Genomic DNA, 27,384 nt, shown 5'->3' with positions numbered 1-27,384 from the left:
GTGCTCAACAAGTCACTTATCTTACACGTCCTTCTATATGATGTAGAAGCAACGACGCTGAAAACTGCGTGTGTTTGAAACAAAAGTTTCAAGTTTCAAACGGTGGGAAGAGGTCCTCCCCGATTTTTACTGAACTGCTGGTGTTGTTCACGGTTGCGATGGCGGCTTCATAAAGACATCCTAGTACTTGTTTGCGCTTGGTGAAAATTTGGTCGAAGGTAAGCCGCTTGGCGGTGGTGTTCTGTCTTTCGCGCAATATGCTTATCAGGACCTTTTATGCTAAACTAAGAAAACCAAATATTACATGATCCCCTTTCTTGTGGGCTATGCTTGGGTTCAAATCATCGGGTATACATTCTTACAACCATATATTGCACAGAAGTTTATGAATGCGCTTTTGTTGTAACCTCATCATACAAAATATTACCAAAATTGTTTTACAAAGATTTCATAAAATTGGGTCAAGCCGTTACCGAGGAATGTTTTTTGCTGCAAATTTCATATTTCGAACTTTGAATTTGAGACTTTCACCCACAAAGAATATTTATCCTTCCTACTGTGTGTGCCAGCCGGAGGGATAGTGCAAGAGTGTGAAAATGACAGAACATGCTATACACGTGTACACCGTTAGTACCAAATAAACGGAGACGGTCAGGTCTGCTGTTTACTGTGTCGATTCAGGAATAAGTAGATCCTGCTAGATTACGGCAGTATCTTTCAGGCGGTGAATAAAGCTGTAGAGATTCTGGAGGAAGCGTGCTTAAGCTGAAGTCGCGTCAGTTTACAGTCAAGTCACGATTAGGGCAAAAGTCTCAAATAATGCTTCATCAAGTATTATCCTGGAACGAAAAATGCTTTTTTTGAAGATACTTCATTCAAGCAGGAATATACATGTTTACCGTGTTTCCGTTCATACTAGGGATAGAAGGTAAAGAAAAGGCTGGCGAGTTGGGAAATGAGGGTGCAGCACTCGCGGAATCGACGGAAAATGTCCTAATCTATTTGGAAGGAATCAAAAAGAGACAGGAGTTGCATATGATTCACCAAGCTGAGAAGTGGGATACAAAAGGGGCTGCAAAATTTCTAAGATCATAATGCGACACTAGATACGCAAAACTGCTAATATCTCTAAAGAAAAATGCCTTAAGGCTCACGATGCGCATACTAACTGGACATTGCCTTCTGGCGTCAGATGTGCGAGAAGTGCGAGCGGCTGCGAGAAACAATAAGCACGTTCTGTGCAGGCGGCAGAGTTTGCAGATCTGTAGGCAGCTATTAAGCTGGGTCTTGGAAAACTGCTAGTATTTGCCAAGAGGATGGAGTTATTTTTTAACTTAAGTCCTGGTACCTAACTAAGGTTTTTCCGCTTAGGTTAGGTTAGGTTGAACTGGCCGGTCAATAAAGACCTCATGGTTGACCAAACGGAAGAACCCCAATCATGTGCCAGGGCATGTGTTATAGAATAACACCGTTCTCTTGGCAAATACTAGTAGTTTTCTAAGACCCAGCTTAATAGCTGCCTAGAGATCTGGCAAATCTGCAGCCCCCAATAGCTGGAGCCTTGACCTGGCGATCGCAGGAAACGAACACAGAACGTCCTCAACCGTTTCTTCCAGCAGCTCGCACTTCTTACATTTGCTGTTAGTGACGAGGCCTAACTTATAAGCATGTGACGCCAGAAGGCAGTGTCCAGTCAGTCTGTCTTCAGAGATATGAGCCACTTTGTGAGTCTAATATCGTAGGCTTTGCACATGATCTTGGAAATTTTGCAGCCCCGCGCTTTTGTCCACGCCTTTCCTGCTTGATGGATCATAAGCAACTCCTGTCTACTTTCGATTTCTCCGAAATGGATTGGGACGTCTATCGTCGGCTCAGAGAGTGTTGCATGTTCCTTTGCCAACTCATCGGCCTTTTCGTTATCTTCTATCACGTTATCACCGGAAACGCAGTAAAGATAGTATGGTCCGGCCTGAGCAAAGTTTTTCCAATGTTTCTTTTCATTCCAGAACACTTCTTGATGAAATACTGTGTGAGATTATTGCCTTAATCGCATCCTGACTATCAATATATAAACGTCCTCTTGGTCGTCAAAGAAATTCGAGTAACACTATATACGCGTTCAGTCTATGTGGGTCTTTACTGACTAGCAAGTTTGATCTAACTAACTTTACTACATGCCAGAGTCATCTCTGCAAGGATTACGTGAAATTCGAAAATCGGTGTAATTAAATTTTAAATTGTGATACAAAAATGTCTACCCTTTCATTAAATTAATTTTCATTAACGGCGTTTTCTTAACTGTAATTACTAAATGGACTTAACAGCAAAACGAAAATCTGAGAAAATTCGTTTGTAAGCTCATACTAAACACTAGAGCTGAATGAAAACAATCAATTTAGATTAAATTCTCGGAATCAATAATAACATCACTACAAATTCTCTTATATAAAAAGCATTTAATAATTTGTAAGGCTGTTCGGTTTTTAAGCTGATAATTGAATTATCCTCTTACAATTTTTGTTTTTGCAATTTTCATTAAAAATTTATATTTGCCACAAATTCCTCTTTTGTATTGCAGGAATCAAAAACTTATGAAAATCTGGCCATGCCAACGAACGCAGGGGCCACTGGCACACAGAGTAATCAACAACAACAACAAAATACAGCAATACCACAAAGGCCAGCTCATGCGAAAGAGTATAATTTTTTGGATATCGAATTGAAATATGGTTTTCTACAGGTAAGATAGTTATTGAAAATATGTATGTATAGGAATGGGATTGTACCCGTTATTTACCATTTTTATGGGCAAATACTATACAAAATACTCGGAACATTCCTTTCTTGTTCTTTTATTTGGATATGTTATGGTTCAACTATATGGTTGACTCATCTCTACAGCAACGACATACCTGTGTTCAGATTGTCAAAATCTGCGTGTTGATGTTAGGCGAATGAAATGGAGAGAACAAAACGAATCAAAATTTGCAATTTTGTGTGTTGTGGAAAAATTATGCGCTAAATTAGATGGATTTATTAGAAAAAAATAACTTAAAGTGATGTAAAACTATTTTTAAATAAAAAATTGACAACAAGGGCAGAAAATAATTGTCAACGTGTTGGTTACATTTTGCGTTTGCCATCCCTTTTTGACAATCCCTATGCCAGAGAAATGAAAAAAGTGAAATTAGCTGATGAGATGAGCCAACCATATAATTGAGCCATGGGATATTTTAAAATCATTCAAATCGAGACTGCTTGGAGTTACAATTTAGATTTCATTTAAAAATAAAACATTTTTTTTTTTAGATTTTCGACAAAGTACGCAATAAACATTCAAAGTCAAAAATTGAGCCGAAAGGAGTGAAAATTTTGAATCGTTTGCGCTCATTATTAATCTGAATTGAATATATTTACCTTGTTGCGTTAGTCTTTCGATATAGGACTGATTTCGTGCTTCATATGATCTCAAATATGTGTCTAACATGATTTCTGGAGGGCTCATTAATAGCCCATATTTATATGACTCTTACACAGGCCTCTTTACGATATAATTTAAATGCCTTATTGGCCTAAGACATATTGTGGCGAATATTAGCATCACTATGATGTTAGTAATAATCACAACAACAAAAACAGCAATCAGCCATACTTATGTACAAGGCAACGAAAAATATTCCATAGACATAACCAACAGCTTGAAGCAGAGAGATATTTTACATACATATATGTAGCTGACAGCTAAGAGCAGAAGTGTTTACTCACACATACACATGCATATGGCTAGAAAAAAAAAAACATAAACTACAGATATGTATATCATGAATATATCTAAATAACCAAACATGAGATACAACTGTTCTAGAAGGCATGTTTGTGAAACGTCTAGACCTTAGGAGAAATAGTTAAACTAGGCTAACTGAGAGTATAAAAGCAGCACGGTACAAGCGATGATTGATTATTTGATTTAAACACGCTATTTGTGAAGTATAATTGTGAAGTACTACTCACAAAGTAGTCTAAATAAAGACCATTTTGCAATACGGGATATTGGAGTTATGCATTCGATAGATCAGCGATTCGAACGTTAGTAGAAGGTGCATAATTATCAGGAACTCCCCAAAATTTGTTACAATATTTTGAATTCTGTAATGACATTATTTCGGGCCTTTAGGAAGAATTTGAACTCATCCGAAGGGAAAATATGGTAAAAAAAAATGTTGTATCTTATTATCGATACAGTCAAATTGTATATATTAAAAAAGATATATATGAAATTCAGAAGAAATACTCATACAAATGTATTTTATGAAAGAACTCTCATGAAATGTTCTAAAGAAAAGGCAAGAGCTAATACATCTTTGATAGAAATGAGTTGTTTCAGAAAAATGTCGAAGTTGTGCCTATTTCTTTAGTTTGAATATTTTTCGTTTCTTCATAATTTCATCAAATATTTCTTCATAAAAGACTCCTACGTGATCGCGTTTCTACCACGCATATTTTTCCAATATTTCGCACTCATAGTGGACTACAGAGTTTTGAGCGCTTAGAGAATTTTTATGAAACCGATATGATGAGGGGAGCTTATAAGCCGCCTGTTATTTATTTATATTTGCTATAGCAGTATTAAGAAAAAATAAGATGCATACATCATTTCTGCCCTCGCTGTTTCTTTGTTTGTATCTTAACAATGTAAGTCTTCTGAAGATGTTTAATATGACCGTGATTTGTCCTGGTGTCACGAACACTAAATGTCTCCAACATGCGCTAAATTCGGTATGCCCCACTTTTAAGAGCTTCCTTTTAAATGATTCGTATTTAAATACAACTTCCAGGTATATTGACAACAAGGTCATAAATGTTCCAAGAGAGTATAATAACAAGCTGCTTATAAGTATTTTAGGAGTCACAACGGACTTTTATTTAGACTCATTTTATAAATAAGAAACTAAACATATAAAACGACCATCACAAGTGCGGGAATGTATTCTTTCAGGTCGCACAAATGAGCTCCGATTTAGATATCTTTTCCGACACTTTTTTGACTTTAAATATTTGCTGGGCAAATTAGAATTTTTGGAAAATCCTGGATTAAAGATTGAAACCAATTCAAATAACGGCGCAATATGTAACTACTTTTGAGTCCCAGCAATATAGTTACATCGGTTATATTACGGATTGATTTTGTATGTTTGTTAGCCATCTAAATATAATTTATAGCCTATTTATATACCCAGCTGTACTTGTACACAAGTTATTATAAATTTGATTGAATAACGGTTAGTTGTACAGGTATAAAAGAAACGAGATAGATATAGACCTCCATATAGCTAAATCAGCAGTATCGAAAAAAAAATTTGATTAAGCCATGTCCGTCCGTCCTTCTGTTAACAAGATAACTTGAGCAAATATTGAGATATCTTTACTAATAGGGGCTTATCTGGAGTCAGAATAGATTGGTGTTGAAAATGAGATGAAAATCGAACGATAACCACGCCCACAATTTCGATATCGAATATTTAGAAAAATGGAAAAAATCAGATAATTACAAATGAATACAACGAAGTTGAAGAAATTTGGTAGGTGGATTGGCTTTATGACGCAAAACATAAATTCCAAAAAATTTTGGAATATGGTCGTGGCACTACCAACATTTAAAAGAGTAAAATTTGTGAGTTTAGTAAGCGGTAAATCAAAATACGTTAAAGATATTGGGTAAGATAATCATAATCGGTTAAAGACCACGCCCACTTTTCCTAAAGTTCTAACCTTAACAAAGTTTACATTAACTCTATGATATTTAACAACATTTGACTGATATTCAGCCCAATTCTAAATATTCCCTCGGAATTTTGTTCTTGCGGATTTTTTTATTCCCGCGGAAAAATTCCTCCAATTCTATTCTCCTAGGGAGAACAATAATTGGGGTATAGGAATTTCGAATTTTCGTAGTCAGCTGTTTTGTCAATTGAAATTTCGTTGTGCATTTCTTATTTTGTTTAAAAAATTTAAAAGCTTAATTATTGTTGCGTATTTGTTTGAAATTAAGAAATAAAATATAAACAATGCACAGTATTGCATTTCATGTGGTATTCACTGAAATGAGTGATAAATTGGTGCCACAGCAACATCAACAGAGGAGCATAAGAAGAAGAAGACGGTTGGATAATACAAATCCGCCGGAGTTACCTGCTTCCATTCAGTAAAGCAATTTTCTGGCGGCCAAGTCGAGTTGAATTCGTCTTTCGTTATATGTCGTTATATTTCGTTAAGCCTCCTAAAAAAATCCTTGCTCAAGTTCCGGATGGCTGTATTAAATATACCAAGAGCTCTTCCGTTGATTATGATATACTTTTCGACTGAAAATAAAGATTATTGTGGTAAAATGTACATATTTTAGCACATATTTTTAAAAATAAGTGATGCATTACCTTTAATTTAACAAGTAAAAAAACTCCTAAGATATGGCAGGAAAATCTCCCTCTCACTCACATTCATAATACCTACTTTTTTCCCATATCCGTTTTCCGCTTTTTCGAACATTGTTCAGAAAAAAAGGAATGGGAGAATGTAAAAAATTCGCAAGGAATTTTTATTTAGAATACGAGGAATGGGAGAAGGGAAAAAATCGCAAGGAATTTTTGGTTGGCTGATTCTACCAACAACAGCATTTCAAGTGCACAGCTGGGTATGTAATGTTCGGTTTCACCCGATCTTAGACTTTCTTTTTTGTTACTCTATTTAACCAATTTACCGGGTATTTACCATTTGCGCATTTTTCCCCATGTCTATGTATGTAAGTATGTAACATGTAGTATATTTATGCCCTTTTGGATATCTATATATATAAAAAGAAGTGTACATTTTGATTGTCACTCCATAACTCGAGAACGGATAGAAAGATTGCCATGAAATTTTTAGGAAACATACAGGAAGGAGAGATGATGGTTAGTTGATTTTGAAATCCCAAATCGGTTTAGCCATTCTTGAGTTATGATTTTTTTTAGAAAAAATTCAAATATGTATATAAAAGAAGGTGGTCTTAGTTACACTACGCATAACTCAAGAACGGATGAACCGATTTGGCTGAAAATTGGTGGAGAGGTAGCTCATAACCAGAGAACGGACATGGGATACTTTTTATCCCGTTCTGGCTAGGGTCTTCAGATCAAAACGTGGACCTGGGTAATCCTGGGTTATGTTTGTAGAGTATGGGTGGCAAATGGAAGCTGTTTATGAGTTCTTTGACACTGGGTATTTTTCGTACCCGTGGGTGACTAGGGTTTCGAGATATAGGCCAAAACGTGGACTGGTCACCCCTAGAATGTGTTTATACAATATAGATATCAAATGAAATCTGTTGATGAGGGCTTTAGTACAGGGCAGTTTTCATACCTATTGGTGACTAGGGTCTCGATATATAGGTCAAAACGTGGACCCGGATACCCCTAGAATGTGTTTGTATTATGGATATCAAATGAAAGCTTTTGAAGAGTGCTTTAGTACAGGGTAGTTTTCATACCTATTGGTGACTAGGGTCTCGAGATATAGGCCAAAACATGGACCCGGATACCCTTAGAATGTGCGTGTATTATGGATATCAAATGAAAGCTTTTGCTGAGAGCTTTAAAGTAATTTTCATTGTGATATTCAATTTAGTCGCATCAACCTGGCAAAACTGATAAATATGCATGCGAAGCCGAAATAAAGACATGAATTAATAATACCCACATACCTATTTACATAAGTCCTATTCGATTTGCCTGAAATTTGGTATATAAGTTTGCTTATATTAGTATTTACGATGCTTTTTTCCGGGAAGTAAACCAGAGACGGACTGGGACTGTGATTAGGACTTGGACTGGGACTGAGGCTGAGACTTAGACTCGGAGTGGGACTGGGACTGAGACTCGGAATGGGACTGGAACAAAATACATACCACCAATAATGAGAAAGACTTGAGAGAAGAGAAAAGAGAGAAGGAAAAGACTGAGAAAGAGATAGAATGAGACGAAAATGGTGATAGATGAAGCGAAAAATACGGAGGGAGGAGTGAATACAAAGATTAGGAAATAGTGTAGAGGGGCGAGGGCAGAGTTAGACGGAAAAAGCTTATTAAAATGTATGCAAATAGAACAAAAATTTAGGGCAGAACAACGTCTGCCGGTTCTGCTGATACTCGTATAAATAAGCAATAACAGCTATTCAAAATTTTGTACAGATTTACGTACGAGAATAATAACAGAAATTTAAAATTAATTTAAAAACTTCCAATTGCATTTGAGCACTCAGTTAAACTTACTAGTCACATTTGGATGCACAATTTAAGCTCCCAAAAAAGTTAATAAATTTTGGAATAGCTTTTTTAAAATATTATATATGTGAAAATAATATGTTAGGGTGTCCGTTTTTAACCAAGTTGTTATTTTACGAAAGCGGTAACAACGGATGGTTCCAAATTAATGAAAGGGATCTGGTATGCTGTTTACTGTGTCAAGCACATCCTACAGGCTGCCAAATTACTGCAGCATCTCTCAAGCAGAAATTCCGGAGGAAGCATGCTTATGCTGCAGTCGCGTCAATATATATATCGATAGTCAGGTGGCGATTAAGGCAATAATATCAAACAGTACTTCAACAAGAAGTGTTATGGAGTGAAAAGAAGCATGGAACAAATTTCGCTCAGGCCGATCCATACGTCTATAATGGGTTCCCGGTCATAAAGGGATAGAAGGTAACGGAAAGGACGATGAGTTGGCAAAAAGGGGTGCAACAATCGCTGAAGCGACGATAGACTTCCCAATCCGTTTGGGATATAGGAGTTGCATATGATCTATCAAGCAGAAAAGGCGCGGACAAAAGCGTAGGGCTGCAAAATTTCTAAGATCATGTTGTTGGTGTTGTTTTATTAACGATAAAGGCACTCCACGAAGGCTTTGGGGAGTGTTATCGATGTTGATGGTCCTTTGCCCGTTCGTTCCGGTAACAAATCACCATTAAGGTACTAGCCCGACCATCTCGGGAACGATTTATATGACCACATTAAACCTTCTAGGCCATCTCGCCCTCCCCTTATGATATTAGAATCAAAAAGTGGGTCATATCTCTAAAGGGAGAAGACTTAAGGCTCACGATGGGCATACTAACGGGACACAACCTTCTGGCGTCACATGCTTATAAGTTAAGCTTCGTCCGTAAAAGCAGGCGTAGGAAGTGCGAGCTGCAAAATGGAAAGTTGAGCACGTTCTGTGTTCGTGTTCTACGCTCGCCAAGTCAAGGCTTCAGTTATTAGGTACGGCAGTGTTGTCAGATCTCGAAGCAAAAATTAAGCTAAATCTTAAAAACTTCTTTTATTTGCCAAGAAGACGGAGTTATTCTGTAACATAGGTTCGAGATCCTGATTGGCGTTCTTCCGTTTGGTCGTCAATCAAATCCTGGTAACACTATGGAGATATGCAGTGTATGTGAGACCTTTACTGACCGGCCAGTTCAACCTAACCTTACCATACATTGAGCCAAAATACTCTGTCCGATTTACTCATATGCTGAATTTTCCGATCATAAAATAGCCGATTGTTTCAAGATTATTGAGCTTTATTGGTAGTATCATATTCTCTTGGCATTCCGACAACCTGTTTTTCTTATTTTTATGTAAAAAAAAAAGAAATTGCGTAGAAAGAATTTACAATTTTAAAATTAAATTGTGGGGAATGTTGACATCACTAGGCTATTAGCAAATAATCATGCAGCAATAAAAACATGAAGCAGCCACTCGTATATACATATACACATTAAAGCTAACAACACTTATGTAGAGGCGACGAAGAATAACTCACGCACCCACATGTAGTCATCAGCTCACATATAGCTGGTAACCAAGCAGGAGATTCTACAAGATGAAACGACTAGACCTTTGGAGAAATATGCGGAGAGTATAAAAGCAGCGCAAGCTGCGGAATGGCTAACCAGTTTGATTCAAACACACTATCAGTTGCGAAGTGAAGCATAATTGCGAAGTATAGTTGTACTACTCCCAAAATAGTCTGATAAAGACCATTCTACAATACAGAATATTGGATTGATATATTAAACCGTCTAGCGATTCGAACGTTAGCAGGAGGTTTCAAATAGGCGGAATTTCTATAAATTCGTTACAATATTATATTTTAAGTAGCTTATAAATGTTGAAGCCTGTTGTGAATGAAATTTGTGTTCATCTATATTTCTATTTTTATTTGTTTACGTGCAGTTGGTGGAAGCTTTATCCTATTTACATTATTCGGGTCACGTTATTCATCGAAATGTGTGCCCATCATCAATTTTAGTTACGAAGCGAGGCACCTGGAAGCTGGCTGGCCTAGAATTTATTGGTGAGTAATTTATTTACCAGCTTAACTTTAATCTTATTTGGTTCAAACACGTGTGTACTTATGTATGTATGCTTGAAATAATGTTATGAATTATTATTAGTCATGTTTGTTTTGATGCGCATTTGCAAGACAGTCAATGACATTAGGAAGGGATACAAAATAAGTCTTATTTGAAGAAGGAAAACCAATGAAATAGATTCAATAGCTGTGTCTAAGTTAACATTTATATACGTTTACCCTTAAACTTTATATGGAATGCTAAGCGTTAAACTTTATCTACTCTTCTGAAATTGCTGCGCAGAAAATTAGTACTCCTAAATTTCAATACGCATTATACTCAGGTGCAACTGAAATATGCGTCTATATTTCACCTCTACACTAATTCTATGTATCACCTCTAAAAATGGTGTGTGTCCACTATTCATCGCAACCAATTCCGCTATATGTTGTACACAGACATACAACAGAGGATTGTGTCTCCGCTTTTTGGTACAACATGTTGCCGCTAGATGGGCCTCCTAAGCATTATCTAAGTGAGGATAAGCGTCTTTTTTACGCGCAAACGTAAACGTATATATGTGTAAAAAAACACGGCTAATGAAAAATACTACAAATAATATTTATAGTATATATATTTAAAAATTTGCCGCTACTTCTTCAGATCCCTTTCGGGTATCTATGTTAGCCGCTTCTACCGCTTGGCTTTCATACCATGAGCCAAGTCAATGATTCGCACGGATACCTTGTTCCCATAAACTTATCTGCCAGCTTATTAGTTTCGTATAGTTTTAGGTAATATATTAACAATTGTTTTTGTTATCGGCCTAATGATAAAGGATTCAAGGATTCAAGGCCTTGAGCTCCAATCTAACCTTGGTAATGTTTTAAGATTAACCTGGTCACAAGGTTTTCCTCAGCCAAATATGCAGAATCTGAAGTATTTAAGCTTTGGTTCCTGAGAAGTATTGGCCTCCATTAAATAAGTAACATTTCATAACTGTACTTGGTAGCTCCATCATTTCTTCTTCCACCACGTTTTTACATTTTTCGCGAACACACCAGGTAGTTTCTATGTATTGATGCAACATTTTGCCAAGGACCGACTCGGCATATTAACTTCTGGGGTAAGAAAACTATGGAAGGACTGACGGTGGGGAGTTGAAGTGCTGGTACGTAATATTTAGTTTTGTACAGGGAGAAATATTTTCGAGGACATCAAAAATGTAACTGTTGTTGATGTTGTAGCAGTGCTTCGCCCCATCCAATAGGTGTGACCGATCACAAATTGTCATCAATATCCTCTAATGGGAGTCCAAGGAAACTTGCTGTTTCAACAGGGGTGGACCATAATGAGAGGGATGTTAGAGGCGTTGGTTCTACATTACAATTAAAGAGATGGTTGATGACATGCGGGGATACATTGCAAGCGGGGCCTACATTTTGTATGTCGGGGTTTATTCTGGATAGGTAAAAGTTTAACCTGTTACAGTATCCAGATCGAAGTTGAGGTAGAGTGACTCGTGTTTCCCTGGGGAGTGTGCGTCAATCTTCCGCAAGTTTTGGGTACTGTTCTTTGAGTACTGGATTTACCAGGCAATTCCCTGCATAAAGTTGTGACGCCTGTTTGTGGAGTTCACTGAGGACTGCTTGTGTTTTTTGGCTTCATACGACTGAGTTCTCAGGTTCCGTATTTCCTCATAATGCTTACGGAGATGACTCCTTAAGTCCCTGGTGTTGGCTCATTAATCAGATGCCTGTTGGGATGCCCAGGTGTCTGGGTATTCAACAGGAACTGTTTGGTTAGCATCTCATTTCTCTCCCTGATGGGGAGAATTCTCGCCTCATTATTTAGGTGGTGTTCTCGGGACATAAGAAGACAGCCCGTGGCGATTACGAGAGCATAGCATGTCATAGGCTGGTGAATTGCTTTATAAGTAGTAATGAGCGTTTCTTTATCTTTTCGCCAATTACTGCCAGCAAGGGATTTGAAGATTTTATTACGGCACTGAAGTTTCGGTACAATTTCGGCTGCATGCTCACCAAAATGTAGATTCTGACCAAACGTCACACCCAAGATTTTGGGGTGTATGACAGTCGGAAGCGTAGTGCCATCGACGTGGATGTTCAAAATGGTCAACATTTTGGACGTCCATGTACTAAATAAGGTCGCGGAGGATTTAGTCGGTGATAATGCCAGGTTTCGCTAGGCGAAAAAACTGGAGAGATCAAAGATGTAACTCTTTCCGATTTTTTGCAATTTAAAAAAAAAAGTCTCGTAAAAGGCTTCAGCGGCTCTGGGAGTGTTCGAGCGAAAAGTTCTTCGACGCGTTGGCGATGGCTATTACCGAAGAAGATTTAATGATGAGCTGTACGAGATTTACGCAGACATCAACATAGTCCAGCGAATTAAAATGCAAAAACTACGCTGGCTAGATCATGTTACGCGAATGAAAGATGACGCTCCGGCTAAAAAAAGTATTTCTATCGGAACCCGCCTATGGAGGCAGAGGAAGAGGCGGCCCCACTCCGCTGGAAGGACCAGGTGGAAAACGATTTAAACTCCCTTGATGTGACCAATTGGCGCCAGTTGGCAGATCGAAGAAGCGACGTCACTTTCTTGCTTAGGTTAGGTTTGGTTGAACTGGCCGGTACATGAGGAACTCGCATAGACTGAATAAGTCAGTAGTGTTACCAGAAGTTTGTTTTAATGACCAAACTGAGAAACCCTATCAAAAACCAGGACCTATGTTACAAAATAACTCCGTATTCTTGGCAAATACTGGAAGCTTCCTAGGATTTAAGCCACTTGCTGCTTCTAGATCTGACAGCTGTATCACTCCTAATAGCTGGAGTCTTAGCCTAGCAAGCGCAGGGCAAAAGCACAGAACGTACTCGATCGTTTCCTCCTCCAGCCCGCACTTCCTACATCTGCTATCACTGACCAAGCCTAATTTGAAGGCATATGACGCCAGAAGGCAGTGTCCAGTCAGAATAGCCGTAATGAGTCTACAGTCCTCTCTTTTTAATGATAGAAGCAACTTTGTTAGTCTAAGGTTGAAAGACCTGCACATAATCTTCGACACTTTACAGCCCCGCGCATGAAACCACGCCTTTCCTGCTTGGTCGATCATGTGCACCTCTTGCCTTCACTTAATTTCGCCCAGTCTAATTGGGACGTCTTCGGAGCAAGCTTCAAGGGATGCGCCCTTTTTAGCTAATTCATCCGCTTTTTCATTCCCATCTATTCCCATATGCCCTGGGACCCAATATAGATGTATGGTTCTCCCTGTCCCGATTCTCTCCAGGGACTGCTTACACTCTAACAGGCATTTAGATGATGTGGTATGCGATATTATTGCCTTAATTTCTGCTTGACTTTCAATATAAAAGATAACACGATTGCAGCTTGGGCTATTTTTTTCCAGCGTTTCTACTGCTTTGGTTATGGCTACTATTTCCGCTTGGAAAACGCTACAGTAATCCGGCAGCCTGTGGGATCTGTTTATTTCCGGATCAGCACAGTATACCGCAGACCCTAATCCTTGCACTACTTTGGAACCATCTGTGTACACATGTATCGCCTCGTCCGCCATTTGAGCACCCTTGCGAATCGTCCACCTCTATTGTGGCCTTAAAATCGCTCTCGAAACGCAGATAGGGAATCAGGTAGTCTGTTGTTCATGTAATTGATGACGCTATACTACTATGGCCGTATGGTCGGCGCTCAAGCTGCCCCGAGGCACCGAGCCTCGTTGCAGTTGTTAACGCAGGTCTAGAGGTGGAATGTGCAGTAATGCTAAGCATTGATAGTCTGTACTTTCTTGCTTTTTTGGTCAACAATTTCGCGCAGCGTTGCTTAGTGCTAAAGCCGATAGGTGTGAATTGGTTCATAAGAGTACATGCAAAATATTTTCTATATGTGTACTTAGCTCAAGTCAATCTCGTGTATGATCTCTCGGACGCTGGTAGATAAATAATTTCCATATCTATTGTTTACCGACATAAATATCTTTTATTCAAAATGTCATCGAAAATCCCAAAAGCCCTTGTAAATGAAATGTATATCATATCTCATTGTTAGCCTTTAATGTACAAACTATGTTAAATTTATAAATAAACTTAAACAACGTATTATATTTATTTTGAACAGAAAGAATGAATGAGACTGATGTAAATGAGTTAGTTCCTTGTCAACCTTGGAGTAATAGAGTATCAAAAATGGCACAACCAAATTTGGATTTTATGGGTAAGTATTTTGAGATTAAAGAAAACGAATACATACATACATACATAAACTAGATTTACTTACATATAATTAATTCGCGAGACGGGGTCATATTGCATTATAATTAATTAATTTTTTATTTTTTTTTTTTAATATTAAAAAAAAATAAAAAAATTGTACACGTCGATTGTTACTCGGACATGTTTCAGAATGTAACTTCTTCATGAGCTAGCTCGGGTGATGAGTTTTGAACACAAGTTCACCTTCGTCCATACTGCTGTTTAGATGGTGTTGAGAGAGATGCCTCTATCTACTCAGCGGTTTGAATGCCCGCTACACGCTTTGTGGATTGTTACTAAGAATTGCCTTTTTGTTGTTATTCCTTTTATACCCAATTTGGTCCATACATATATATTGTGACGAATATTAGCATCACTAAGCTGCTACTAAATAAATGCACAACAACAATAAAGCAGCCACTCTTATGTAGAAGGCGACGAAGAGATATCTCATACATACAAATATGTAGTCATCAGCGGAAGTAGTTATGTACACATGCACACACATATGGCTACAAGCTACAAATATACATGTATATAGCTGATAACCAAGCATGAAGTTCGCGAAATTACTACACCTTAGGAACGAGGAAACCGAGAGTATAAAAGCAAGGCAAGCTGAGTAATAAAGAATCAGTTTTGATTTAAACATGCTATTGGTTGTTAAGTATAATTGTGAAGTACTACTACCAAAGTAATCTAAATAAAGACTGGTTTGCAACACTGAACAGAGGAGTAATTTATTCAACAGTTTAGCTATTCGAACGTTAGCAGAAAGTTTCAAAAAAGCGGAATTTCCCTAAATTCGTTACAATATCTACCCTATGCTTTAAGACCCAAATTCTAGGGAATATTTTTAAGCTCGTTAGATTTATTTACCTTATGTACTCAAAGGTCAAGATAATTTCAAAGCGATGCGAATAAACCAGACATACAACTATGCTAATAATTTCGAATAATTTAGAGTGTCTCTTATCTACTTTTACCTATAGAAATTTTGTTGTAATGGCTACATCCTGTTCAAATTTCCGAACAATATCCCAGTGGCTCAAAAGTTTATAGAACAAATAACGAAAAAGGAATCAAGATATATACTTAAGAACGTGATAAAAACCATATTTTTTATCTTTCAAAGTTCTTCAAAAACTTTTTATTACTAGACGGACTTCCGAGTCACCAAAAAAATTTCGTTGAATTTTTTTTTTATTTCAATACTCTTCTCATGGAATTTTTTAGCATTTTGAATACAATTCGAAAGAGAAAAATTAACTTTTTTATTTTTAATAGAAAAACCTAAAATGCAACTTTGTGCCTCATTAAATTTTAAGCAAAGGCCAAATTGAATTATGGCCATCCGACACATTCGACTTTTGCATTGTTATGGCGCTTACGCTGACCTTGAACACACACGTCTCCATGGCTATGTTCTATATTCAAAAACAACGCAACAGAAACACCAAAGTAACGCAAAAGTAATTCAAAAACTTATGTTTTGCTTTGGTTATCAGTCAATACCGTTGCAGTCTAAATGGTATTAAAAGTCATGACAAGTCGCATGTCAGCATCTTGAACTGTTCGAGACCCGTTTCGCAATATTTAGTGCTTCGCAATTATTTCGCTTGCAATGTCTTGCTCGAGTTTAGCGCTCAGTTGGAGGTTGAACATCATGAAATTCTTCACAGGTCTAGCCTTAAGTACTTTTCGTTTGAGCAGCACTGTATTTTCTATCTTTTGAAATTGGGGAACTGGCCTCATCATCTCCCTTGCTGCTTAGCAATGAGAAATAGTGTTACCTCCGTAACTTAAGTACACTCTGCACATCGGTTTTGAATATATCTGTCATTCGTGAAGTTTTATTATGCTGAAATTTTGTATTCAGTTCTTGATATCCAATACCTTTGGATTTCGTAGAGTATGTAAAATGCGGTTTCGGGAGCTATTCCTGACATCGATCGAGTAATGAATTTGGTTTCGTTCTTTTCAATCAGGAGAAAGGTTATTAATCTCTTCAAATTGGGAGGTCTTAAATCGTGCAGACTGTAATTTTCCGGCTATAGTACCAAATACTTTGGCGCACTCTGAGGGCAATCGCAGCTTTAATTTATTAACATTGCTCTTTGCTGATCTCCAATTTGTTCTTGTCAATCTCGTCAATAATCTAACGGCCTTTGTATATGCCCGTGAAAGGCCGCATCATACGTCTCACCTCTTGTGCTTGGAACGGGCTTCTATTTGCTTTACCCATGCCATACAGACTTAATATTGTGCAATATAAACATCGTCCATAGATTATCCTTAAATTCGCCACCTGCTTTCGGCTTTTTTTGAAGAGAGCTGACTCTTGATTTTTAGATTCATCTAAACATTTCTCTCTCATACGTGAGAGAACGATGGAACAAACAGATTTATAAAATATTTGTTTTCGTTGAGGTTTTCAATAAGCATCAGCTGTTGCTAGAGAGATTGCTGACTTGCTTTGTTGGGGTGGGGCAAAGTCGTCTTTACCATCATTGTAGGCTAAGAACTATAAAGCAACGAAATAAATAATATTTTCTAAACTAACTTAAATAATGTTCAGTTTCAGCTTTAATTGCAAACGAAAAAAGATATTTATTGATCATACAAGTTATCGATCAAGGTAAAAAATAAGGGTTGTGCAAATAATCATTTTAGGAAAAATAAAAACTAGTGCTGCTCAACATTTTTTATATTGAAGTGAAAATCACAATACATATACAAAATTGTATAACACTGACATTTTTTGTATTTACAAAATAAAAGTTTTAAATGTTCAAAAAGCTTAAAACATTTCGTAAATCGCTTTATCATCACAATAGCCAAGAGCCATTATCTAAACTTAATTCTCAAAATCCAACAAAACAACTTCACTCAGCACCGGTTGAATCAATGTTGCTCGCGGTCCAAATGTCCCAAATACAACCTTTGAACGAATGCGCTTCATTAATATCTAATGTAGGTCGATGCAAAATTTCAGCAACTGCTCGATCTAACTCGGAAATGGTTGTGACCGCGAAAAAGTACTTCAGGCTGGACATTTTTAGAATTTCGAGATATTTGTGAAATGCTAAATTTACCGACCCGGAGACCCGAACATCTCAAGACGAGTACACGCGACTTATCAAGACTTTTAATACCATTAATATAAATAAAGGCGTATGCAAGTCAAACAAAACAAGTGAGGACGGGACTGTCTTCGGCTATGCCGAAGACTTCATACCTTTCATGAATGGGGCTGAACAATAATCTTATCCCGTTCGTAATCTCCAAATAATCGGATGTATAAGATAAGAAATATATAGTGATCAGATGTACATACCTAAACGATTTTTAAGATAAATATAAAATAAAAGATGGCAAAATACCCCCTTATCTGAACGACCGGTTGTATGAGATATATAATATTGATGCTTACCGCATCAATTAAGATAGAAAAAATGCTATTTTATATGTCTGTAGGTTAGATACCAATTTATTTGCCGATGATCACGTGTTGATTGTTTGCTGGTTCGAATGAAAAGCAAAGCGAGTAAGCTAATAACGAATTTACAGAGTACAATGATATGCAACAATTTGGTATAAAGCAAATGAACTGTATATGTAAAGAATATAATGAAAATGAACATTTGCATGAGTGGATGTAGGTGTGCTCTGATATGGTGTCGAAACATTTGACAGTGAGTACTCGCTCAAATGTGGGGTTGCCAACTGTGTTCGTTATGGTGTGTTCGTGTACCATTCCTGATCAAATATATTCAATCGAAATAATTTTTACAGGAAATCTTCTTAGATATAGTAGAATTTATATCTCCAAGTTTCACGTTTTTATATTGGAAATTAAGGGAGAAATTGCCAAAAAATTTTCTATCTGAACGATCGGTTGTATGGGATATGTACTATATATAGCTCCGAGCAAAGTGATTTTTTCAGAAAATCTTCTATGATATATTAGAATATATATCAACCGAGTTTCTACTTTCTAAATTGCGGCAGGAATGACCAAAATCGTCTTATCTGAACGATCGGTTGTATGGGAGATATATGTTATAGTGTTCCGATCATACCGTATCCGACAAATGTCTAATATAAGACAAAAATACATCCTTGTGCCAAATTTCATTGAGATATCTCAAAATTTGAGGGACTAGTTTGTGTTCAAACAGACAGACGGACGGACGGACTGACGGACATGGCTATATCAACTCAGTTCGTCGCCCTGATCAATTCGGTATACTTAATGGTGAGTCTATCTTCCATATTTCTCAACGTTACAAACATCGGACCATATAATATACCATTTCATCTTCATGAAAGGTATAAAAAGGCGTATACAAGGCTTATCTCAAATACCGAGGTCAAGCCCCCAAATGCCTGGAGTAATTTTAATTTTCTTAATGAATCAATGTAAAATACAAATTTTTTCAGTGCCATAATATTTTTGAATAATTTTTAGTTGTCAATTTATGAGTATAAATTTATTTTTTTATACCGAAGTACTCGTTCTTCATATGAAAGTGCTTTTGCTTTGCACTCACATATGAAAATCAAAAACTTCCATAAAAATTTCATTTATATATGAGGACATGCGGAAGTGCTTTGAAATTTTTTTATATTTGAAGTGTAAATTTGTATCTGTGCCTATAATTCTGTGCAAAACAAAAACAAAAGTGTTATAAGTGCATAGGCTTTGAGCAGCTCTAGTTATTATTGAACAAAAATATTTAAATTTTCATTCAAATATATTTTGAAGCAACTTTATGCGATAAAACTTATACTTTATCCCGACCTAGATATGGTTGTTGGATTTTTCTCCTGTTGGAAGGTTAGGTTGAACTGGCCCGTCAATACAGTGGACTAAATGTATCCATAGCGTTAACAAAATTTGTTTGACGATCAAGCGGAAGAGCCCCAAATCAGGTACCATGACTTATGTAATCGAATATTATTATTATTAATAGGTCCGAAAGCACTGCGACCTTTGTGCAGATCTATTGTGCAAGACCTTTCAGCCTAAATTTGTATCTGGAGGCTTTTGATATATCTAAGTAACCCTTCAGGTTTTTTACTCCATATCACATAGTTAGTCACAGGTTATTGAATAACTTCGTCCTCTTGGAAAATACTAGAAGTTTTCTAGGACTTAGCTTAATTTCTGCCTCGAGATCTGGCAACTCTGCCGTCCCTAATAACTACGGCATTCACCCGAGACCTAACTTCTATCTCCTATTCAAAACTCTTAGAAGAAAAATTAAGGTTTTTCATCTATAGCTGGAGAAAATACCGTATGCGGAAAACGTGGGACGTAGATTTGCAACGCTTGATGTTAGATTTCTAATAAATGATTAATTATACAAATAGTTAAAACATGCCTTTAATGGGCTTTATGTATATAAAATGGGGTATATTTTCTTGATAACTAAAGTAAAATTGCATTCTGGTGGGTATTAACTCGTAGGCATAAACACAACCTAACAAATCTAATTAACACACCTACAGTTAATCTAAATTTATATTCACATAAAACACTAACAACACATACCTAAATGGCATTTCATTTGCAGCTCCTGAAACGCAATTAACTTCCAAGGGCAGCCTACTTAGTGATATGTTTTCATTGGGATTAGTTATATGTGCAGTATTCAATAGTGGGCGACCGCTGATCCAAGCCGGCAATGTTGTTTCAAATTATATGAAACAATTAGAGATGGTAAGTAATTAATTAATTTATTATACGAAATTACACATACCAATAAAACTAATTACGAAAATATATATTCTAGATTTCCATTAGTTTATATACATATGTATATAAATACTTATTTCTTAGTACATTTTAATTTGATTTGTTTTATTTTATATGCAATTTAAGTTAGTCAAAATGCCTAATAGATATTTGCTTTGCATATGCTAGACTTGATTACATTTCCAACTCAATTAAAGTTGATAATTTTTCGTATTCATATGCTCTCGCAAGTATCCTTGATGTGTATTCTACATACATGTGTTCACTCATACATATGCGATACAAAAAAAAAAAAAAACAAAAAAAAACAACACTATCACCTGTCGCATGTCACCCAATAGATAATATAATTCAGAGTTTTATTCAAAATCAACCTAATTAAATTTTATTACCTTTATATTAAGTCCCTTTCATGTTTGTCCCCTCATTTCCATACGAATTTTTGACCCACGGAAGTCTTTTTCGTTAACTTCCCGTTGAGCTAGACTCTTGTTACTAAGAACATAGTTCTGATCTGGGAGACATTACAATGCAAGTGAAAAAAAATCCGCTAGCTGGCGCACGGATCGAGATATACAGAAAATTAATTTTAAAATGGAAATTTTGCAATCGACTTTTTACTAACTTCTCGGTGACCAGAGATATGAAACTTAGCACATATTTTACGAGTCGATGGCACTACAATTTGTGGAAAACAAAATTCCGCCAGGTGGCAGACGAATCGAGATAAACGAAAATCCCTGAAAAAACGCAGGGAATCTTGCGATCAATTTTTAGTAACTTACCGGTGAGCTAGAGACTTGAAACTTGGGCCGTGAGTCAGAATCTGGTGACAATGCAATATTTTATCAAAAAAATTTCGGTAGGTGGCGCATTGACCGAGATATTAAGAAAATTAGTTTTGATTTGGGAATTTTTCAATCCATTTTTAACTAACTTCCCGGTGACCTAGAGACTTGAAACTTGGCAGGCAGTTTGAGGCTTGACGACAACACAATTTACAGAAAACAAAATTCCGCTAGGTGGCGCGTTAAGTGAGATAAGTACAAATACTTGAAAAGCGAGGGGAATCTTACAATCGATTTTTGAGTAACTTCCCGGTGAGCTAGAGATATGAAACTTGAGCCGTAAGCCAGAACCCGGTAACAATGCAATATTTTATCAAAAAAAAATTCCGCTAGGTGGCGCGTGGATCAAGATATTAGGAAAATTATTCTTTAATTTAAACACGCGCTCCACCCTTATAGTTTTAAATCGCAAATTTCTTTTCTGGGGCAGAAGCAGGTGATAAAAAAACAATAGACAAAAATAGTGAAAAATAAAGGGTAATAAAAGAAAACATTAATCCGGAGGAGAAAGTTTGTATGGAGAGAAGCAAAGAGCGAGAAGGAGAGAGAGTGTAAAATTTTACGTGGGTACCTATCATGAATGACTCAACGCCATGATTTGCCAAAACACACGGTCCAAAATCCGTTGATCACCGGCCCAACAAATTTGGTAACAATGAACTGAAGTTTGGTGTTCAAGTAAATCAGCCTTGGTGAGGTCGGGGGCTTATCTATATACCGCCGTTCCATTTCTAGGCAAAGGGAACCCGGTTACACGGCAGCTTCACCGCTTGTCCCGAGTCTGTCTCAGTAACCAGCCTTAATTTATTGAATTCATAAATTAATAATCATTGCTAGATATGTGCGTGTTGATCGCAATTAAGAAACGAGACGAACCCTTCCTGCTCATCCGGTGCAGCGGTGTATGATACACTGTTGATAACAAATGAGTTTGTTTCCATTAAACCATCTTGGCAAAAGCTATGCACCTTCTCACATCAATACCTCGATGCATCTTTTTCGAATCATCGGTCCCTTTCAGGAATCCTCAAAAGACAATATGAGCTCTGGCACACTCATACAATTATCGATTGTTTTTAGCTGAGGATAGACATCCGTTACCCCTTTTCAGCACTATTTTCACCGACTATCAAAATTAAGTCGTGTGCCCAACCTTTTCTTCTGGTCCTCGGATTTAGTTTTCAATAACTGAAGTTCTTTTGAGACAAGCAAAACAAAGAATTCCGCTGGGGGCAGGTAGTTCCAGGGAAAAAGGAATATGCCCAGCCTAACACCTTTCAGGAAATCCTCAAAAGAAGCCAACTGCTCAGCTGTTGCATGCTACTCGATATACAGCTTTCCAGGGCTTTTGTCAACATTTTTGCTTTGCCAGCTGTGTTCAGCGACACTTTTTTGGGCTCTCTGTCTGGTGGAGTTGAACTTTCGGAGCGGCCTCTCGTATTATGGTCCTCTCTACGAGCTAACCCCAAAGTTCCTGGACGAGCTCTGGCTTCGCCATACCCGATCTCTCAAGAAGTAATTTGATTCACTTACGAGCGGTAGCACTAAGCCGATCATGCTCGAACAAAGTACCAAATATCCCAGTTAGACAAATTTTAACCAGAGTTCGTCAGGTATCTGGTGCTCGCACTAATAAGTGACATTAACCTAGTGCGATTCATCCTATGAGCACGATTCAGATAACACTTGAAATTACGGGTTTTATCAAGTTGCCCTTTCTAGGTCCGCCATATTCGATAAATGCAAGCATGGGGCATCTGATGCAGAGTATGACTTTTCGTCAAGTGTGGTCGCTCTTGGGCTATAAGATAGCTCCTGCGCAATGAGAAATTTGGACCTTAATGAAAGAGAAAAGGGCTGCCGATGGGAGCTGGGAGAAGAAGGCAAATCAGGTAATATGGGCGAGAAAAAGGACGCAGCTCGAGTTCGCGTCCAAAGCGTTATCAGGTGTCATCACGAGGAGGCTCCACCCTTACGGGAGGAGGGTGCAAGCGCCTACTAGTCATTATCTTGGAATGGCGACGGTGTGTGCAAGGCAAGGCATCCCCATCAAAGACATCCTGTATGAAAGATAACTGTATGTTAACTCTGAGAGCTTCGATGACATTTCTAATACAGAAATATTTAAAGAAGTTGCTTTCATTTAAATGGCGTTTTCCAAAATAAGCTAAATGCATTCAACTACCATCTCCGGAATAGAAACATAAGTGCTTTGGTGGGAAAATAACGCGAAGCCAATTCCAAACTTGCTGCTGCATAATATTTTTTTTTTTCTAACAATAACGCAAGTTGAAGTGTTTTCTCAAGGGGCATCTGCATTCTTCTTTGCTCTTGAAAAGTTTAAAGTGCATACAGACGAGCGTAACTTTCAAGTGAATGCAAGCATCGAAGATTGATGAACAAAACGCCATCGACATTGGCCATGAACTAAATAAAAGGACGTTCATACCCACCAAAAAATTGTTTAAGCGATGATGTGAAATACAGAATATGGCATAATAAATACCTGACGTCTTAGGCAGTTGCCTTGTCTGACATAAATATTATTATTACAGAGCGCCATCTATCGTGGCTCTATAAACTTTGCACTGAAGTCAAATTCAGACTAAACCCTGTTTTTCTTATTATAAATTTGGCGCATTGGACAGTTAGGTAAACTGTGGACTTCTTAGGTGATAAGATTCAATAAGTTCGCTGACGATGGGCTCAGTTATTCTTTCTTATGGATTCGATAGACTACACTGAAGTTGCAATCTAGAGATATGCATTCGTATGAAAATTCCCTTCCTGTGTACGAACAGCTCGTTTGGTAGTCTGTTATTTCCCTTATTATGTTCGAGTCGAAATACTGTCACTCTCACTTACATAGTTACAGTTCGGTTTTGTGATATTGGCTTCAATATTTGCCGGCCAATAGCATTACTACCCACTGAAATATGGTTGGCATTAAGTTCTGCGGTCATCTACTGCATTTCTACTACAATTTTTGTGCATTATTTCTGACAGCTATGATTTGATGCTCCGTCTATTCATCGTATACGGTATCGCGGATAGAATCTTCTTTGTACAGTCATAATAATATTAACATAAGTAGATGGCCCTTTTTTCAAAAAATAATGAACGCATTTCGTTTATGTGAGGTCCTGCGGATCGTATAGAGTCAAGCTCTTCTCAACTGTCTAGGAAAGCACATCTGCAAAGGAGTGTTCAACTTTTTCTATCATCCCTTCCCAACCACAGGTCTAACAGAAAAAAGACGTTTGAGTTCCCTTCAGAGTGGCAAATAATATTATTTAAGAAGCAAGCTCTGTTTCAATATATGCAGGATCAAGCTTTTCTGGGCGCCTTACAGTGCTACGGAGCATCTTTGCTGGTGTCCCATCTGTTATCATGAAACTAGACTCGATTGGTTCTGATCAGCTCTCTCGTAGGTTTGTTAATTCCTCTCACAAAATATTTACTTCTGAAGTAAAGGGGCATTATAACCTACGAATTCAATTTTTCAAAACTATAAGTAATCTAGCGCAAACGTTAAAAACAAAGAGTGTAATATGAGGGTAACATTTATTTTTAGAAAAGAAAGAATTATTACTGTATTACAACTCGCTTGGTTTATCGGGATGAAGTTGAAATTGCATAACCTTTGCGAATGGGACCCTGATATAAGTTCAAGAATCGTCCACCTGACCGTTATGCCAGGAGTATGATGGGTCCTACAACCACGGAGTACTTGTTTCTCTATGTTGCTCGGTGCAGTAGGGACATTTTCTAACTCGTTGTGCTCCGATTTTCTTTTCTAAGGGCCGCACAAAGTCTTAAAAGTTATATTTTTCCTGTTTTCCACTTTATCATACGGACAGGAGACTTTGTAAGACCAGTCTCGTATATTGTTTTGTCGAAATCGGAACGAAACCGGGCGGCATGTTAATGATTTTTTATCAAAGTTTTATCGATTCTTTTCAACGAGCTGTGGGCGCGTTATATATTTATTTTAGACGAGTTATTAGTTTCTTATCGCTATGTTATTGGCGTGTTATCGACGGGGTATACGAGTTATGAGGTTGTTATCGAAGTGGCAAAATTTTGTATCGATTACAAAGGTTATCGAGGAATTATTGCTACTTTTTTCATCGGTTATCGATTTGTTTTCTATAAATTACTGATTTTTTTCGATAATATACTGATTTCTCATCGAAAAGTTATCGATTTGCTATCGAAAAAATGTCAATTTCTTATCAATTTAGGGTCGGAGTGTAACGGATTCGTTATTCACGTCTTACCGGCGTTTTAGTTTTCCTGACGTATACATCGAACTGGAAACTTAGTTAGGTTAGATTGAACTAACAGTTCAAGAAAGCCCCCACAGAGACTGTATGTGTCCATCGTGTTAACAGAATTAGTTTGAAGACCAAATAGAAAAACCCCTATCAGGCACCAGGATTTATCTTATAGAATAACTTCGCCCCCTTCGTAATACTAGACGTTTTTTGCGCTCCCAGTGGCTGGAGCTTTGATTTCGCGGGCGCAGATAATGAACACAAAACGTGCTCAACTGTTTCCTCCTGCATATTGCTCTTTACACATCTACTGTAACTGACAAGGTCTAACTTATAAGCATGTGACGACAGAAAGCTGTTTGTAGTAGGTATGCCCATCGTGAGTCATAAGCCTTCTCTTTTTAGGGATGAGCAACCTTCTGTAACGTCGTAGGATTTGCAGGATAAATTTGCAGCCTCGCATCTCTGTCCACAACTGTCTTATTTGATGGATCATATGCAACTTCCCTCTTATTTCGATTTCTCCCAAAGGGATTGGAATGTTTACCATCGAGTCATCGAATACGGCACCCTCCTTTTCCAACTCATCGGCCTTTTTGTTAGCTTCTATTCCTTTATGACCGGGACCAGCACGTGATACTCACGTCGTTTTTGTTAAATAATCTAAGTTATAAGCTTTAAGTTGTGTTACATACATAGGCTCTTGTGGCCGATACTCGTTTGAAATTAGTAGTATGCTACTTTTTGATTTTTATGACAAATTGGCGGACCCAAATATTTAGTACCCATTTTCGCAATTCAACTTTTCAAGGCAGAAATACTTTTGGAACGCTTAAGAAGCCACTGTCGAGCGCAACCCTGTATGCTGTTGCGTCACTTGACACTGACAGCTTTGGTATAATAGTTCAGCACATTACGTCCCTACCACAGTAGCCGCAAGGATTTAGGTGAGGAGGTCTCATTAAGTGTATTATCTGTATTTGTATACCCAGCTGTACTTCTGCATAGGGTATTATAACTTTGATTGGATAGCGGTTGGTTTTACAGGTATAAAGGAATCGAGATAGATATAGACTTCCAAATATCAAAGTCATCAGTATCGAAAAAAAATTGATTAAGCAATGTCCATCCGTACGTCCGTCTGTCCGTCCGTTAACACGATAATTTAAGAAATATTGACATATCTTCACCGAATTCGGCATACGGGCTTATCTAAACTCAGAATAGATTGGTATTGAAATTTAGCGAAATCGGACTTTAACCACGCCCACTTTTTCGATATCAAACATTTTGAAAAATGGAAAAAGTGAGATAATTCAAAGACGAATTCCGTTAAGCAAAGGAAGCGGCACCACCCACATTTAGAAGAAGAAAATTTGGAAGTTTAGCCAGCCGTAAATCAAAAGCCGTTACAGATATTACACTAAAAATTGGCAGAGACACTATCCTTGCCAAATTATATAGACTGAGTGAATAAAACCAAAATCGGTTAAAGACCACGCCAAAATTTTCCTAAAGGTCTTCTCCTAACAAAGTTTGCAATAACTCTATGGCATTTAACTACATTTGACTGATATTCTACTTCAGTAGTGGTATGGGTGAGCTAAGGACAAAACTAAAATAACATTGGAAAATGGGCGTGACTCGCCCCTTTTTTTGTTACTCTTTCCAAAATACTTGTAATACCGTAAGTAAAACAAAAACGGAAATGAGCTCAGAATAGAACCATATACATATTGTAACGAATCTTGCGGAGTTCCTGATAATTATGCACCGTCTGCTAACGTTCGAATCGCTAAACTGTCGAATATATAACTCCAATATTCAGTATTGCTAAATGGTCT

The 27,384-nt window shown here is 37.4% G+C and overlaps 1 protein-coding gene across 11 annotated transcripts in view; it reads left to right on the top strand.

Moving 5' to 3' along the window:
• The window catches only part of bma (SCY1-like protein bma), a 385,396-nt gene that overhangs the window by 229,284 nt on the left and 128,728 nt on the right, over nt 1–27,384 (top strand). For all 11 annotated transcript variants that reach the window (XM_067788410.1, XM_067788411.1, XM_067788414.1 and 8 more), the window contains 4 exons: nt 2,579–2,740; nt 10,250–10,370; nt 14,521–14,616; nt 20,234–20,379. In XM_067788410.1, coding sequence (XP_067644511.1) covers nt 2,579–2,740; nt 10,250–10,370; nt 14,521–14,616; nt 20,234–20,379 — 525 coding nt within the window. The remainder of the gene's footprint in view (nt 1–2,578; nt 2,741–10,249; nt 10,371–14,520; nt 14,617–20,233; nt 20,380–27,384) is intronic.

The sequence above is a fragment of the Eurosta solidaginis genome, chromosome 5 (assembly GCF_040869045.1).
Source record: "Eurosta solidaginis isolate ZX-2024a chromosome 5, ASM4086904v1, whole genome shotgun sequence".
Classification (NCBI taxonomy): domain Eukaryota; kingdom Metazoa; phylum Arthropoda; class Insecta; order Diptera; family Tephritidae; genus Eurosta; species Eurosta solidaginis.
Note: the sequence above shows the minus strand (reverse complement) of the source record. Positions and strands in the feature narration are given on the sequence as shown.